The sequence below is a fragment of the Helianthus annuus genome, chromosome 16 (genome assembly GCF_002127325.2).
Source record: "Helianthus annuus cultivar XRQ/B chromosome 16, HanXRQr2.0-SUNRISE, whole genome shotgun sequence".
Taxonomy (NCBI): domain Eukaryota; kingdom Viridiplantae; phylum Streptophyta; class Magnoliopsida; order Asterales; family Asteraceae; genus Helianthus; species Helianthus annuus.
This window is the reverse complement of record NC_035448.2, coordinates 20,063,436-20,077,545: the sequence shown is the minus strand read 5'-3', so window position 1 is coordinate 20,077,545 and position 14,110 is coordinate 20,063,436. Positions and strand designations below refer to the sequence as shown.

General features: G+C 41.2%; 1 protein-coding gene across 1 annotated transcript; it reads left to right on the top strand.

Moving 5' to 3' along the window:
* The first annotated feature begins 9,493 nt into the window (after window positions 1-9,493).
* Window positions 9,494-11,943, top strand: LOC110916599 (pentatricopeptide repeat-containing protein At1g08070, chloroplastic). The gene has a single exon (XM_022161303.2). The coding sequence runs from the start codon at window positions 9,647-9,649 to the stop codon at window positions 11,750-11,752; it is 2,106 nt and encodes a 701-aa protein (XP_022016995.1). The 5' UTR covers window positions 9,494-9,646; the 3' UTR covers window positions 11,753-11,943.
* Window positions 11,944-14,110: the final 2,167 nt, after the last annotated feature.

The window sequence follows — 14,110 nt, the reverse complement described above, 5'->3', positions numbered from 1 at the left end:
CCTAACCACTTTGCCAACAGGTGCCCGAACAGGGTAGTCAAGCAAGAGCCCCAGCAGCAACAGCAACAACAACAGCCTCAGCAGCAGCAAGCAGCCCATGCCCGAACTTTCAACCTCAACGCCCGCCAGGCTCAGGCGGATAACAACGTGGTTAATGGTACGTTCCTTGTGAATGGTATTTATGCATCATGTTTGTTTGATACTAGAGCCGACAACTGCTTTGTGTCATTTGAATTCGAGAAGCTCCTTAGTCGTAAGCGCTCTTATCTATCCTCGTCATTCGAAGTCGAAGTTGCTACAGGGAGAACCATTGCCGTTAACTCAGTACTCCGTGATTGTACTCTCGAACTCAATGATCACATCTTTCCGATCGACCTTATTCCGATGCAACTTGGAAGTTTTGATGTCATAATCGGCATGGACTTTCTCCGTGAAAACCATGCTGAAGTTGTGTGCTTTGAAAAGATGATTCGATTCTCACTCGCGAATGGTGATCTCCTATGTGTATACGGTGAAACAACGTCGAAAGGTCTCAAGCTTATGTCGTGTATTCAAGCCAGCAAGTACCTCCGCAAAGAATACCGAGCCTTCTTGGCCAACATCGTAGTAGCGGAGAAGGGAAAGAAAAAGAAAGTTGAAGTCAAAGATGTTCCAGTGGTTCGTGAATTTCCTCAGGTGTTCCCTGATGATCTTCCCGGACTACCACCAAGTCGTGATATCGACTTTCGTATCGATCTCATTCCTGGAGCTAACCCCGTTGCCAAAGCCCCTTATCGACTCGCTCCATCCGAAATGCGGGAACTCTCGAATCAACTCCAGGAATTACTCGAAAAAGGCTTTATTCGCCCAAGCACCTCTCCTTGGGGCGCGCCAGTCCTTTTCGTCAAAAAGAAGGACGGGTCGTTCCGGATGTGCATCGACTATCGGGAATTGAATAAGCTGACCATCAAGAACCGATACCCTTTGCTCCGAATTGACGATTTGTTTGATCAGCTACAAGGTGCAGCATGCTTCTCTAAGATCGATCTACGTTCAGGATACCATCAGTTGCGGATTCAAGAGGAAGACATTCCTAAAACTGCTTTTCGAACCCGTTATGGCCATTACGAATTTGTTGTTATGCCCTTTGGTCTAACCAACGCACACGCGGTTTTTATGGACCTCATGAATCGCGTGTGTAAGCCTTATCTTGACCGTTTCGTCATCGTGTTTATCGACGATGTCTTGATTTATTCCAAATCGAAAGCCGAACACGCGCAACATCTACGTTTGGTTCTCGAATTACTTCAGGGAAACCAACTCTATGCCAAGTTCTCCAAGTGCGAATTCTGGTTGGAGGAGGTTCAATTTCTGGGTCACATAGTGAATAGTCGAGGTATACATGTCGACCCTGCGAAGATTGAAGCTGTCAAAAGCTGGATTACACCTAAGAACCCGTCAGAAGTTCGTTCCTTCCTTGGACTAGCGGGCTATTATCGACGATTCATCGAAGGATTCTCCAGGATCGCTGTGCCGCTTACCGCTCTTACCCATAAGGACAAGCCTTTTGTGTGGGGAAACGCACAAGAGACTGCCTTTCAAACCCTCAAGCATATGCTGTGCAACGCGCCGATTCTTACACTGCCTGACGGAAGCGACAACTTCATTGTCTACTGTGATGCCTCTAACCTTGGTCTCGGCTGTGTTCTCATGCAGCGAGACAAGGTTATAGCCTACGCATCTCGTCAGCTCAAGATCCACGAGAAGAACTATACAACCCATGACCTCGAGCTAGTCGCGGTTGTCTTTGCATTGAAGATTTGGCGACACTACCTGTATGGCACTAAGTGTACAATCTACACTGATCACAGGAGTTTACAACACATCTTTAATCAGAGAGAGCTTAATATGCGTCAACGCCGATGGGTAGAACTCCTCAACGATTACGACTGTGAGATTCGTTATCACCCAGGCAAAGCAAATGTGGTTGCTGACGCTCTCAGCAGAAAGAGTTACGTGCTCAGTACTCGAAACATCCAAGCACAGCACAACCTCGAAACCCTTATCCGCGAAGCCCAACATGCTTGCTTTAACGAGCGTACATTGAAGAAAGAAAGGATCTATCACGATGGAGCTCAGTTAGTAAGCAAATCAGATGGGATATTCTATTATCTGGACCGAATTTGGATCCCTAAGCGGACCGATTTGCGAAAGATTATCATGAACGAAGCCCACAAGTCCCGATATTCTATTCATCCCGGTGCAGATAAGATGTACCAGGACCTGCGTTATAAGTACTGGTGGCCGGGGATGAAAAGGGATATCGCTCTGTACGTTGGAAGCTATTTAACTTGTGCAAGAGTCAAGGCTGAACATCAAAGACCTTCTGGTTTACTCGAACAACCGCCGATACCTATATGGAAGTGGGAGAGCATAGCTATGGATTTCATAACGAAGCTCCCGCCCACGCCATCAGCTCACGACAGTATTTGGATCATAGTTGATCGTCTCACGAAGTCAGCCCACTTTTTGCCGATACGAGAAGACTACATGGTGGAACGACTAGCCCAAATCTACACCGATGAGATCATTCGTAATCATGGTACGCCTCGTGATATCATTTCAGATCGCGACGCTCGGTTCACTTCGCGACTGTGGGAAACGTTTCAAGCGGCCCTTGGTACGTCGCTTAATCTAAGTACCGCATTCCACCCTCAAACCGACGGACAGACTGAAAGAACGATCCGTACTCTTGAAGACATGCTCCGAGCGTGTGTTATAGATTTTGGTGGTAGTTGGAACAAACACCTGCCGTTGGTGGAATTCTCGTACAATAACAGCTATCATGCCAGCATCCAAATGGCACCTTTCGAGGCTTTGTATGGTAGAAGATATCGATCGCCTATTGTGTGGCACGAGATCGGTCACTCGCAACTAACCGGTCCCGAGATTCTACAAGAAACGACTGACAAAATCCACCAGATAAGAGACAACTTGGTAAAAGCTCGGAACAGACAGAAAAGTTACGCCGATAAAAGACGCAAGCCCCTTGAATTTGAAGTTGGTGACTACGTACTCCTAAAGGTATCACCTTGGAAGGGTGTAGTCCGATTCGGCAAGAAAGGGAAACTCGCGCCTCGATATGTTGGACCTTTTAGGATTCTAGAAAGAATCGGAAAAGTCGCCTACAGACTCGAATTACCGGAGGAACTCAGTAACGTCCACCCGACTTTCCACGTCTCTAACCTCCGAAAATGCCTTACTGATCATGATCTAATCGTACCACTCGACGATCTTCAGGTCAATGAAACGTTACACTTCGTGGAAAAGCCTGTCGAAATCATGGATCGCCAAACCAAGCAGCTCAGGCGCTCTCGCATCCCGATCGTGAAGGTCCGATGGGAAGGCAAACGAGGCGCGGAGTTCACTTGGGAACTCGAAAGCGACATGAAGGCCAAGTACCCGCAGTTGTTTAAATAAATAGATCTGAAGCATCAAATTGGTAAATCACGGTGTCGTGTAGCCTTCGAGCCTAATTTCGGGACGAAATTCCCTAAACAAGGGGAGGCTGTAACACCCCGTGTTTTCGAATGTCAAAGTCAAAGTCCAAGTCAACTTTGACATTCTTTGACTGTAGATAGTCGATTTTGTGTTTTAGTTGTATTATGTGGAGTAAGTGTTGTAATCAGCAAGAGTCGAAGTAATCGAACGAGTTTTAATGCGAACCGATCTACGACTGTGAATGATAGGAAGTAACAATGCGATAAAGTTAACCTAATCAGTAATCAAACCGATCTAACAATCAATCAAACTCGAGACTCGAATTATTGAATTATTGAATTGTGGTATTGTTATACGTGTGTGTGTGCCTTATGTGTTGCTTGTGCGTTCTTACTTTATGTTTGGTGTGGTATTCAAGCAAATCAATCGAAAATCGATTCGAAACTCGAAAAACAATTGAACTCAATCGAAACCGACATCGAAACGTGACTTATAGAAGATTGTATGTTAGATATAGTGGTTGGGATTAAAAGTAATTTGACTAGGAACTCCATCGAAATCATATCATCATACGTCGGAATCGAAACGTTGAAAAATCGTCGCAAAATACTCGAAGTGCGTGGCGAATCGAACAGGAAACATCCTGATCGAACAGGCCAGCCGATCGGCTAAGCACCTTGCCAGCCGATCGAGCTGCCCACTCGATCGGAGTTCCCAGCCGATCGGCTGCCACTTTCCTGTTTTGGAAGCCTATAAATAGGGCTGTCATTGTCATACTTTCCATTTTTGGAAAGATCTGACCGAACCAGCTATCTTCTTCACCTTTTCTCAGATTTATCTCAATCCCGGTAAGTTTTCACTCTAATTCTTGTACGATCTTGATCATTACTTGATTCTACACCTTTCTATCTTTCAAAACTTGGATTCTAACCGTGAAATCACCAAGATCTAAGTGTTCTTGGGTGATGTCATCATGGTGTTCTTGAAGAACATCATGTTTGGCCTCATTCCACTATGATTAGCTTAGATCTAACCGATTTCCACATAAACAAGTTAAGATCCACCATAGATCTAAACATTTTCATGATATGAAGGATTGAAAGAAGGATTTCCAACTTTCTTTCAACTCTTTTACACTCAATGCTTTCAAATCAATAGAAACGGAGCTTGAACCGGCTAACCAATCCTTCTAACAGTTAAGGGGTTCAAGATTCGGATTCTATATACAAGGTTAACCCGATATCGGTTAAACTCTAAACCGACATTCTGCACCGTTCAACCGGCCGGACTTGGGTGATTCCTGTTCGAGCCAAGGGAACAGGTAGGAACGAAGGTTATCATGGTTCAACACGTTGTCAAGATGCCTTGAAAGAATGACAAATAAACAAACAATCAAGTGTTAGACGAAAGGCCGACCAGGTCAGAAACGTTGGACGAACGGCTAGGCTGTTCAAACAGCCCAGCCGATCGGACATACCAGCCGATCGACCGGGCCAGCCGATCGGCTAGCACATGGTCCCACATTTCCAAACCTTCGAAGTATAGTATTGACGAAGTAATGTTCAACCAAATGGGTCGCCCGATTGGTAAACATTACTGTTCGGATCATGAGATACTATGTTTCAACACTTGACCATTTTCACAACTCGTTCGTAGTAGAGAATGTCAGCCGATCGAACAGACTGTTCGATCGAGTGACATTCGGTTGAGGGCTAACTTTGAAGCTCCTAGCCGATCGAGCGAGCTAGCCGATCGAGTGAGCTAGCCGATCGAGCGAGCTAGCCGATCGAACGAACCGTTCGATCGAACGACTTGAAAAGGTAGGAACACTTCAGTGTTCTCAAATACTGCAACAAGAACTTTAAAAGTTCAAATCCTCTAACACAAACACACCAGAGGAAGAAACAATCCACTCGAATGGTCCAGCCGATCGAGCCCACCGGCCGATCGAACAGGACTGTCCAACCGGATATACTAGCCGATCGAACAGGCCGTCCGATCGAACCTGCCGTTCGATCGACCTGCCCATTCGATCCATCCATACTTGCTTACTTTTTCGCGTTACTCCTCGTTATGCTACCGAACTATTCAGGCTAATCTTACTCTCAGCGCTCCCTTCAATCCACAATCAATCACTGTGAGTATACTCGATCCCTTTTTGCTTTAGCACTTTTGGGTGTTACATACGTTACCTATCAAATCACAATCAAACACAAACTATTTGAATGCTGACCGAATTGCATGTGCTATTTGACTAAATGACTGTTGTTTATTATGTTTACACGTGGAGTGCTATCTACCTGCCTTAGCAACATAGTACTATAGTTTGGACTCAGCACCCGTTCACACGGGGGTTGTTAAGGACAAATACTTGCATGGATTACGGTGGTAATCATGTATTGTGAACCGTCTCGGACGGTTAACCCGCAGTCGTTGGTACCGATGGTCCCATGTCGATAATTAACATGCATCGTTTTCCTCTGTGTACGAGCCTGGTTATGCGTAAACTATTCGAACTCTATATGATATTATCAAATTTGTGTGCTCACCTTTACATTTTATGTATTGACTTTATTTTAACGTATGTGACAGGTAATTAGGATGCTTACTTTCTAGGAAAGCGGGGCAATAATAAAGCTTTAGAGCCCATCTAGCAGTTGTAGGTCGTAGCCTACCTAGGGGTCTCTAGGAGCGAATAAACCATAGCCATGGAGCCGTTGGAGCTGTTCGATTAAGAATCTATGGCATTAGTTGTTTGTAGATCTTGTCCGGACGAGTCTTAATGACTCTGGGCCGTACTTTTAAACATTTGGTTTGTAATAAATTAAATCTGAGTTGTCGAAACAGTACTATTTGTTTAGTTGTATTCTATGATAACTTGTTTATTTATTTGGGATACGGTATGGGACGTATCACTTAACTGAATTTGTAATAATAGTTGTTGTGGAAACTTCTGGACAATCTGTTTCGCTCAGTGCCGCGCCCCGATGATTCCTTCATCGGTTGGGGTGTGACAATACAATTATCGTGGGTATGTTGGGGTTTTGTATACAAAATTTGTTACCACCTGGTCAAGGAGTAACATTTCCACAAGTTGAGTACGACAGTACCACGGGTGATAATTGATATAACTTGGAAACAAATGTAATTGCGAGATCGCCCTCAATACTGTGAAATGGTTTTTACTTAAACTTGATTAAACTGGGATTCACTCACCAGTATTTCCCACTGACAAAATGTTTTAAAACGCGTTTCAGGTAACAAAATGTGAAAACCAAATAGAAGCCAACTGGACAGCACTGAAGGCTTGGAAAAGTGGCAATAAAGTTACCTAAGAATAAAATAGATGTTTTTATTAAATAAAATAGGATTTATTCCTATGAAATTGTGTGTACTGAAAACTTGAGTTTTACCCATGTGTTTAATGATATGGAAATGTGGTATTTTACTCTGATAAAATATTTCCTAACTACGGTCCTGATGTAAATTCCGCTGCCAAATTAGACAAATAACGTGATACCACCAAAACTGGCTCGCGGCCGCCCGTTCTCGGGGATTTGTGATCGGTGGTTGCGACACCCACTTTCTCCTAAATTAGTTGAGTTAGTGGTATTTGCAAGTAAAGAACCATTTTATTAAGAAAATTCAAAAACCTTCAAAAGTAAATAACTTTTTTAAAAGACACACTCCATCTACATATTTTCTAATGTAATAACAAAAACATTAAAAGTTATATGTATACTTAATAGTCTTATATAAAAGTTGCACTAATAAAAAAAGTATACTTAATACCAAAACGGCTTGCGAGTCAATCTGCAACTCCAAATTCTTCAACTTTATATCATAATCACCAACTAAATTCACATCTGATTCCATTTTTATTTCCATGCAGGGTTGGCATGCTCAACGGCCTAGGTTTTGGTAAGATTAGAAAACCAATCATTTGAGTAAATTCAGGAGCACATTTGTCTTTTTTACATTTGCCATGTATTTAAATACCCTCGCATAAAGACTTTTGAGAATGCTTCACCAAGGGTGAACCTATCTTGGCATGGTGGGATATATTATCACATAAGAACATTTAAACCATGCCACATGTTGCCCCCTTGCTACCATATATGAGTGTTGATACTTTCATTTGAAGTTGTATGACACACTTTTACGTTTTGGTAGCTCATTAATTACTTTTTTCATATTTATATTTTCATTTTAAGTTGTATGAAACACTTTAAACGTTTAGTAGTTCATTAGTTACTGATTTTCGTTGTTTTATGTTTCTTTTCATGAACTCGGTCATTGTTATTACTCATAAGTCAAACTGAGTTGTAAGTTGATCTTAAACAAATATAGTTTTTTTAGAATGCAAAGGTGAGTAGCTATATTATTATGATATTAAAATACTCGTCCACCGGACGGGTATTAAACTAGTTATTGGGGTAAACTATAAGTTTGGGGTGGTTGGCAACTTTACATCTTATTTCAAAAGATTTGCCAGATTACACCCTGTATTTTCAGGATTGCCTCAATGTTAAACCTTCTGTTAAATGGTCATTTGTAACAACGTTTGCCCCAGGGATATTATGGTAATTTTAACACAAACACATACTTCGATCCAGAATACTTGAACTCGGTTTGCCCACCACAAGCACACATGATGTCGGATGGTTCGGACTTCCTAGACTTAGCCTTTGAACGATACACACTTGAAGAAGATGCAGACATTGTCGATGAAGAAGATGAATTACAGAGCTTCGTTGAATTGCGGACGATGGATGATGACGATGAATTGGGGATAAAATTAGGTTTAAAAGAATACTGGAAGGGTATAATAGTCTTTTCCCCAAAACTATCGTTGATACAAACGCCCATTTAACAAAAGGTTTAACATTGAAGCAATCCAGGAAACACAGGGTGTGATATGGAAAATCTTTTGAAATAGGGTGCAAAGTTGCCAACCACCCCAAAGCAGAGGGTGTAATATTGCAGTTCACTTTTATTGTTATTTTAGACTTAGATCTTTGATCCACAAGTAACTCAAAAGACTTGATTCCTACAAGAATGTTTTCAATCTTGATCGACTCATGGTTAAACACCAAATTGTTTCAAGCTTTCCATAATATCCAACAGGGAACCACATATTGAACCAACCTCCTTTTAAGACGTTGCTTCGAGATGTCGTGCAATTCAAAAGATCATGAATGGGAAAAGCATAAATCGGAGATAGGTTGCACCACTTGCTAATGTTTTACTAGACGATCGAAGCAACATAGCAAGAGGTGAAAGGTGATCAACTGACTCGTCTGTTGACAAAAACAGGTAGCAAACATCTATCCTAGAAACTATCCTTTTGATTAAAGCATCACTCGTCCATCCAAACATACTAACCTTTGGACCCAAGAATTCCAATCAATAACACGTCAACTCTACAAAGGAATAGGTTGATAGAGCATTCTCTTTACCGAAGCCACAAAGAACCTCTCCGAATCATCACCGAGCCACATCCATCTATTCGGGACACCTTTGAAGCTGACATTTTGCAAATCATAAATCAAATTCAGAAGATCCACCCAACCTTTATCAAAGATATATAAAAGGGCTCGCTCATGCTTTGCAATGTAAGACCGCCACCAACATGTTAATTTCACTTTTTGGAACCCGATGTCATGCAAGTTTGATTTCTGCAAGTTTATTTTCAGCCTAGAAAGAAGGTTGAAATTCCTGAGAAGACGAGCCAAATTCCTACCACTCTTGATCGACCATTCACCAATAATAAGCGTGTCATCAGCAAAAAGCGAGATAAATACGACCCATTGTTATGGGTGGAAAATCAAACAAAAAAACCATTTGTGTATCATCATGCCACTAGCGGAACCACCCGATCATATCCATCTCCACTAGGCTATAATGCCTATATACAAATTCAGAAGGAAACCCAATAAATTTGAAACCCCCCCCCCCTCCCTCCTCACCCGTTGTAGGAATCAAACCAAGAACCTAATGATCTTAAAACATTATCCTGTCTCGAAGATGCCACGAGACTATATTGATATAATGCCATGGCTCCCAGACACCCTCTTAATTTTTGAAGTGAGAAATTGAACTGAAGTCCGAATAGCCTCTCGAGTATTGTATTGCATCACAACGTGTGAGATCGAAACAAGAAACGATGATGGCGGTTGCTGCACCCATCTCACCCACCAAACCAACCACCACAAAACCCATAATAATCACTCAATTCCCACTCAACCCAAAACCTCTAATTCTTCAACAATGCAGAACCATAAAAGACCTCAATCAAATTCACGCCCATCTCATCAAAACCCGCTTCTTAAACCACCCATCAGTCGCCGAAAACTTTCTCGAATCCGCTGCCGTCATCATACGTCATCAACCAATCGATTACGCCGTATCCGTTTTCAAGAATTTAAACGAACCCAATTCATCTGCCTACAATGTCATGATAAGGGGACTCACTTTGAACAATTGTTATCATGAAGCTATTGTTTTATTTAAGAAAATGTTGGAAGATTTAGTTCAGCCTGATGAGTTTACATTTTCTTGTGTGCTGAAAGCTTGTGCGAGATTACGATGTTTGGATGAGGGGAAACAGATTCATGGGCTGTCGGTGAAGATGGGTTTTGGGTGTTGTGGGTTTGTTGTTAATAGTTTGATTAATATGTATGGGAGTTGTGGGGAGGTTCGGGTTGCACGCCAGGTGTTTGATGAAATGTCTGAACGAGATGTTTTTACGTGGAATGCGCTTTTTTCGGGGTATACGAAGAGCGGGTATTGGAAAGAGGCGGTGGAGTTGTTTCGTTACATGTTGGAAGTGGATGCTAAGTTTGATGAGGTTACGTTGGTTAGTGTTTTGACGGCGTGTGGGAGGGTCGGGGATTTGGAAATGGGGGAGTGGATTAAGGAGTATGTAGACGCGAATGGGGGTAAAAGGAATGTTACTTTGGTTACTGCTCTTGTTGATATGTATGCGAAGTGCGGGCGTGTGGATATGGCTAGGAGTTTGTTTGATCAGATGCCGCGAAGGGATGTGGTTGCGTGGAGTGCGATGATATCTGGTTACAACCAAGCGAGTAGATGCAAAGAAGCGCTTTCTTTGTTTCATGATATGCAAAAGGCTAATGTGGAACCGAACGAGGTTACGATGGTCAGTGTGCTTTCTTCATGCGCTGAACTTGGAGCTCTAGCAACTGGTAAATGGGTGCATTTCTACGTAAAGAAGAAAAAGCTACCGCTTACAGTAACATTAGGAACCGCATTATTAGTTTTCTATGCAAAATGTGGCTCGACTGAGAATCTAATTGAAGTCTTCGAACACATGCCTAGGAAAAACGTGTTATCGTGGAGTGTGCTCATTCAAGGTCTCGCAAGCAACGGACAAGGAAATAAAGCTCTCAAATACTTCGATCTTATGCTTTCGAACCGTATAAAACCAAACGTTATCACTTTCATCGGTGTTCTTTGTGCTTGCAGTCACGCGGGTCTGGTTGACAAGGGTCGTGCGTTGTTTGTGAGTATGAGTCGAGATTTTAATATCGAACCAAGAATCGAGCATTACGGTTGCATGGTTGACATACTTGGTCGAGCGGGATTGTTGGAGGATGCGTATGAGTTTATACAAAACATGCCTATAAAACCGAATGCGGTTATTTGGAGAACATTATTGGCATCATGCAAAGTTCATAAAAATGTTACGATCGGTGAACGGTCAATCAAGCAGATAACGAATTTGGAACCTCTACACAGTGGGGACTATTTACTTCTAGCGAGTATATATTCGTCGGTTGGTAGGTTAGAAGATGCAATTAGGGTTAGAAGTGAGATGAAACAAAAGGGTATTAAAAAGACTCCCGGTTGTAGCTCAATCGAGGTAAACGGGGTCATTCACGAGTTTTTTTCGGAAGATAACGCACATCCTGAATCGAAGAAAATTTACGAAGAAACCGAAAAAATGATGAAGAAAATAAAGTCGGCTGGCTATGTGCCGAATATATCAGATGCAAGATTGGAAGCCGAAGAATATGATAAAGAAACGTCGGTGTTTCATCACAGTGAAAAACTGGCGATTGCGTTTGGGCTTATTAAGACTTCTGTTGGTACCCCTATAAGAATCTCGAAGAATTTAAGGGTGTGTACCGATTGCCACAATGCAACAAAAATGATTTCGAAGGTTTATCATAGAGAGATTATCGTTAGGGATCGAATTCGGTTTCACCATTTTAAAAACGGGTCATGTTCCTGCAATGATTATTGGTGAACTCAATATTCTTTATTCCACATTTTGCCTGTGTACCCCAAGTGTTTGTTTCTTTTAGACTAGATTATGTTTGAATAGAGTTTATTGAACAACATTCATATCTCATCATTATAGAAGGGACAACATCTATATCATACCCTTCAAGGGGTGGCGCAATGGTAAGCGCCTGATTCCCTCTAGTTCAGATCTAACGTTAAATGGTTTCCGCTTTTAACCACTTTAAGGCTGTGAGTTTTGCGTTGTGGTGGTTAAAAAAATATCTATATCGAGTATATCTTGATTTACAAGTTGATATGGCATTTTTTGTTAGGAAAAAACCACATGGGTTTGAAAACTACATGTTTTTCACCTTGTGATACGTCGATAAAAGCCATTAATAGCACTGGTTGAAGCAGAAAAAGGAACCTTTTAGCTGCAGCATAAGCAGCCTGTAGATTGGACATACACTCAAATGATGAATTGTTGTGTAAAAGCTCCCTTGATACAATGGCAAAACTATAGGCATTTGATACCTTTCGATTGTAATGTAATGCTTCTTCTCTCCTTGCCTTGGTATCACAGTACTATATAAAAATAACGAGTTAAATGCAGTTTTAATCCCTGTGGTTTGACCCATTTTGCATGTTTAGTCCAAAGGTTTTATTTTTCGCCTGTGGGACCAAAAAGATCTCACTGTTGCTATTTTAGTCCACTGTCATCCTTTTTTTTGTTAACGAGAAGGGCAATTCGGTCATTTTATATGTAATTCTGTTAACTAGAAGGGCAATTCGGCCATATAAAATGACCGAATTGCTCTTCTCGTTAACAGAAAAAATGGATGAAGTTAACCTAGTGGACTAAAATGGCAACAGTGAAACCTTTTTGGACCCACAGGTGAAAAATGAAACTTTTTGACTAAACTGGCAAAATGACGCAAACCACGACAACTAAAATGGCATTCAACTCTAAAACTAACTTATCATCTTTTATATAGGCAGAAAGTAAAGTAAACAAGACAACAAATGCGGCAGCAAATCATGTGACCTTCAGTTATTCCCTTAGGAAACATTAAGATGGTAAAATTAAGGCCATGTGAGATGATCAACAACAACAACCGTACCTAGTAAATCCTCCAAATAGCAAGGTCATTTGTAGAGTCTAGGGAGAGTGGGATGTAGACAAACCTTACCTCTAACCCTAAGAATAAAAAGGCTGCTTCCAAAGAGACCCTCAGCTCAAAACCAAATAGACTAAACATATATAAATAGACATCTACCAAAAAGCAGAAGTGGTGAAAAGGTAGAACAGTCAAACAATATAGTATCATGCAACCACGAAAGTAGGAAAAACCTAAGCGTCTAACAACATAACACACCTATGTACACTCCCCTAAAGTCCTTAATCTTAATTCTACGTCTCCACGAGCTCCTATCCTGGACTATGTAAGATGATCAACGATGTAACCAAAGGCATATAATTATACTGAGAATATGCAACTTTCGAATATCAAAAAGAGATGGTTTAGTGGTAGGCATTTAATTTCTCTTTATGAAATTGATAGCGTCTCGTAAATTTTTCGGGCCCATTCTTGATCAGCCTCTTAGGTCTTGGTCTTTTTAGCCTAATAAAAAGAAACTTCAATCTACATAATCTACATTTTGAAGGACCTTCTTCTTTAGGCTTTAGCTTCTTCTTGGCCTTGCTTATAACTTATAGTCTTATATTTTAAAATGTATATGATGTTTAGAGACCTACACATCATTTGAAACTAATATGCTGGAATTGTAATTGGTATTGATTTGGTGATTTAAATGAATTGTAACACGCATCAAACAAGTTACGCGACGCGAAAGTGCACGCTTGTGTTGAATTGTTATAGTTCAAAGTTTTTCGGACGATACACCTAATCAATGGGGGTTCCAAGGGGACAACGCCCCCTTGATCATTTAGGGCATGTTTGGGATTGTTTATTGAAACTCCTTATTGACTTATTAACTTTTATACGTTAAAAAGGTGTTGGGCATAGGGACTTTTGCCCCTCCTTATGACTTTTTGAAAACGTTAAGGAGTTTTTGAAAAGTTAAGAGAATATGACTTTTGCAAACTCCTTATAACTTTTCGTAAAAGTCAATAAAATGGTTTGAAATGGAATCCCAAACACCCCTCTACTCTCTCGTTCATAACTTTTTGACTCTAAAATCGCATACTAGTTCTTATCTCAAATCTAAGTTGTATCCGATTGGATTTTTCAAGAGAACCACAGAAATAAAGCCATCTAAGTTGTATCCGATTGGATTTTTCAAGAGAATCACAGAAATAAATCGATCCAAAAGTGACCACATGCCTCTCATATCATCCGTTGCATTCTAATTTCCCAAC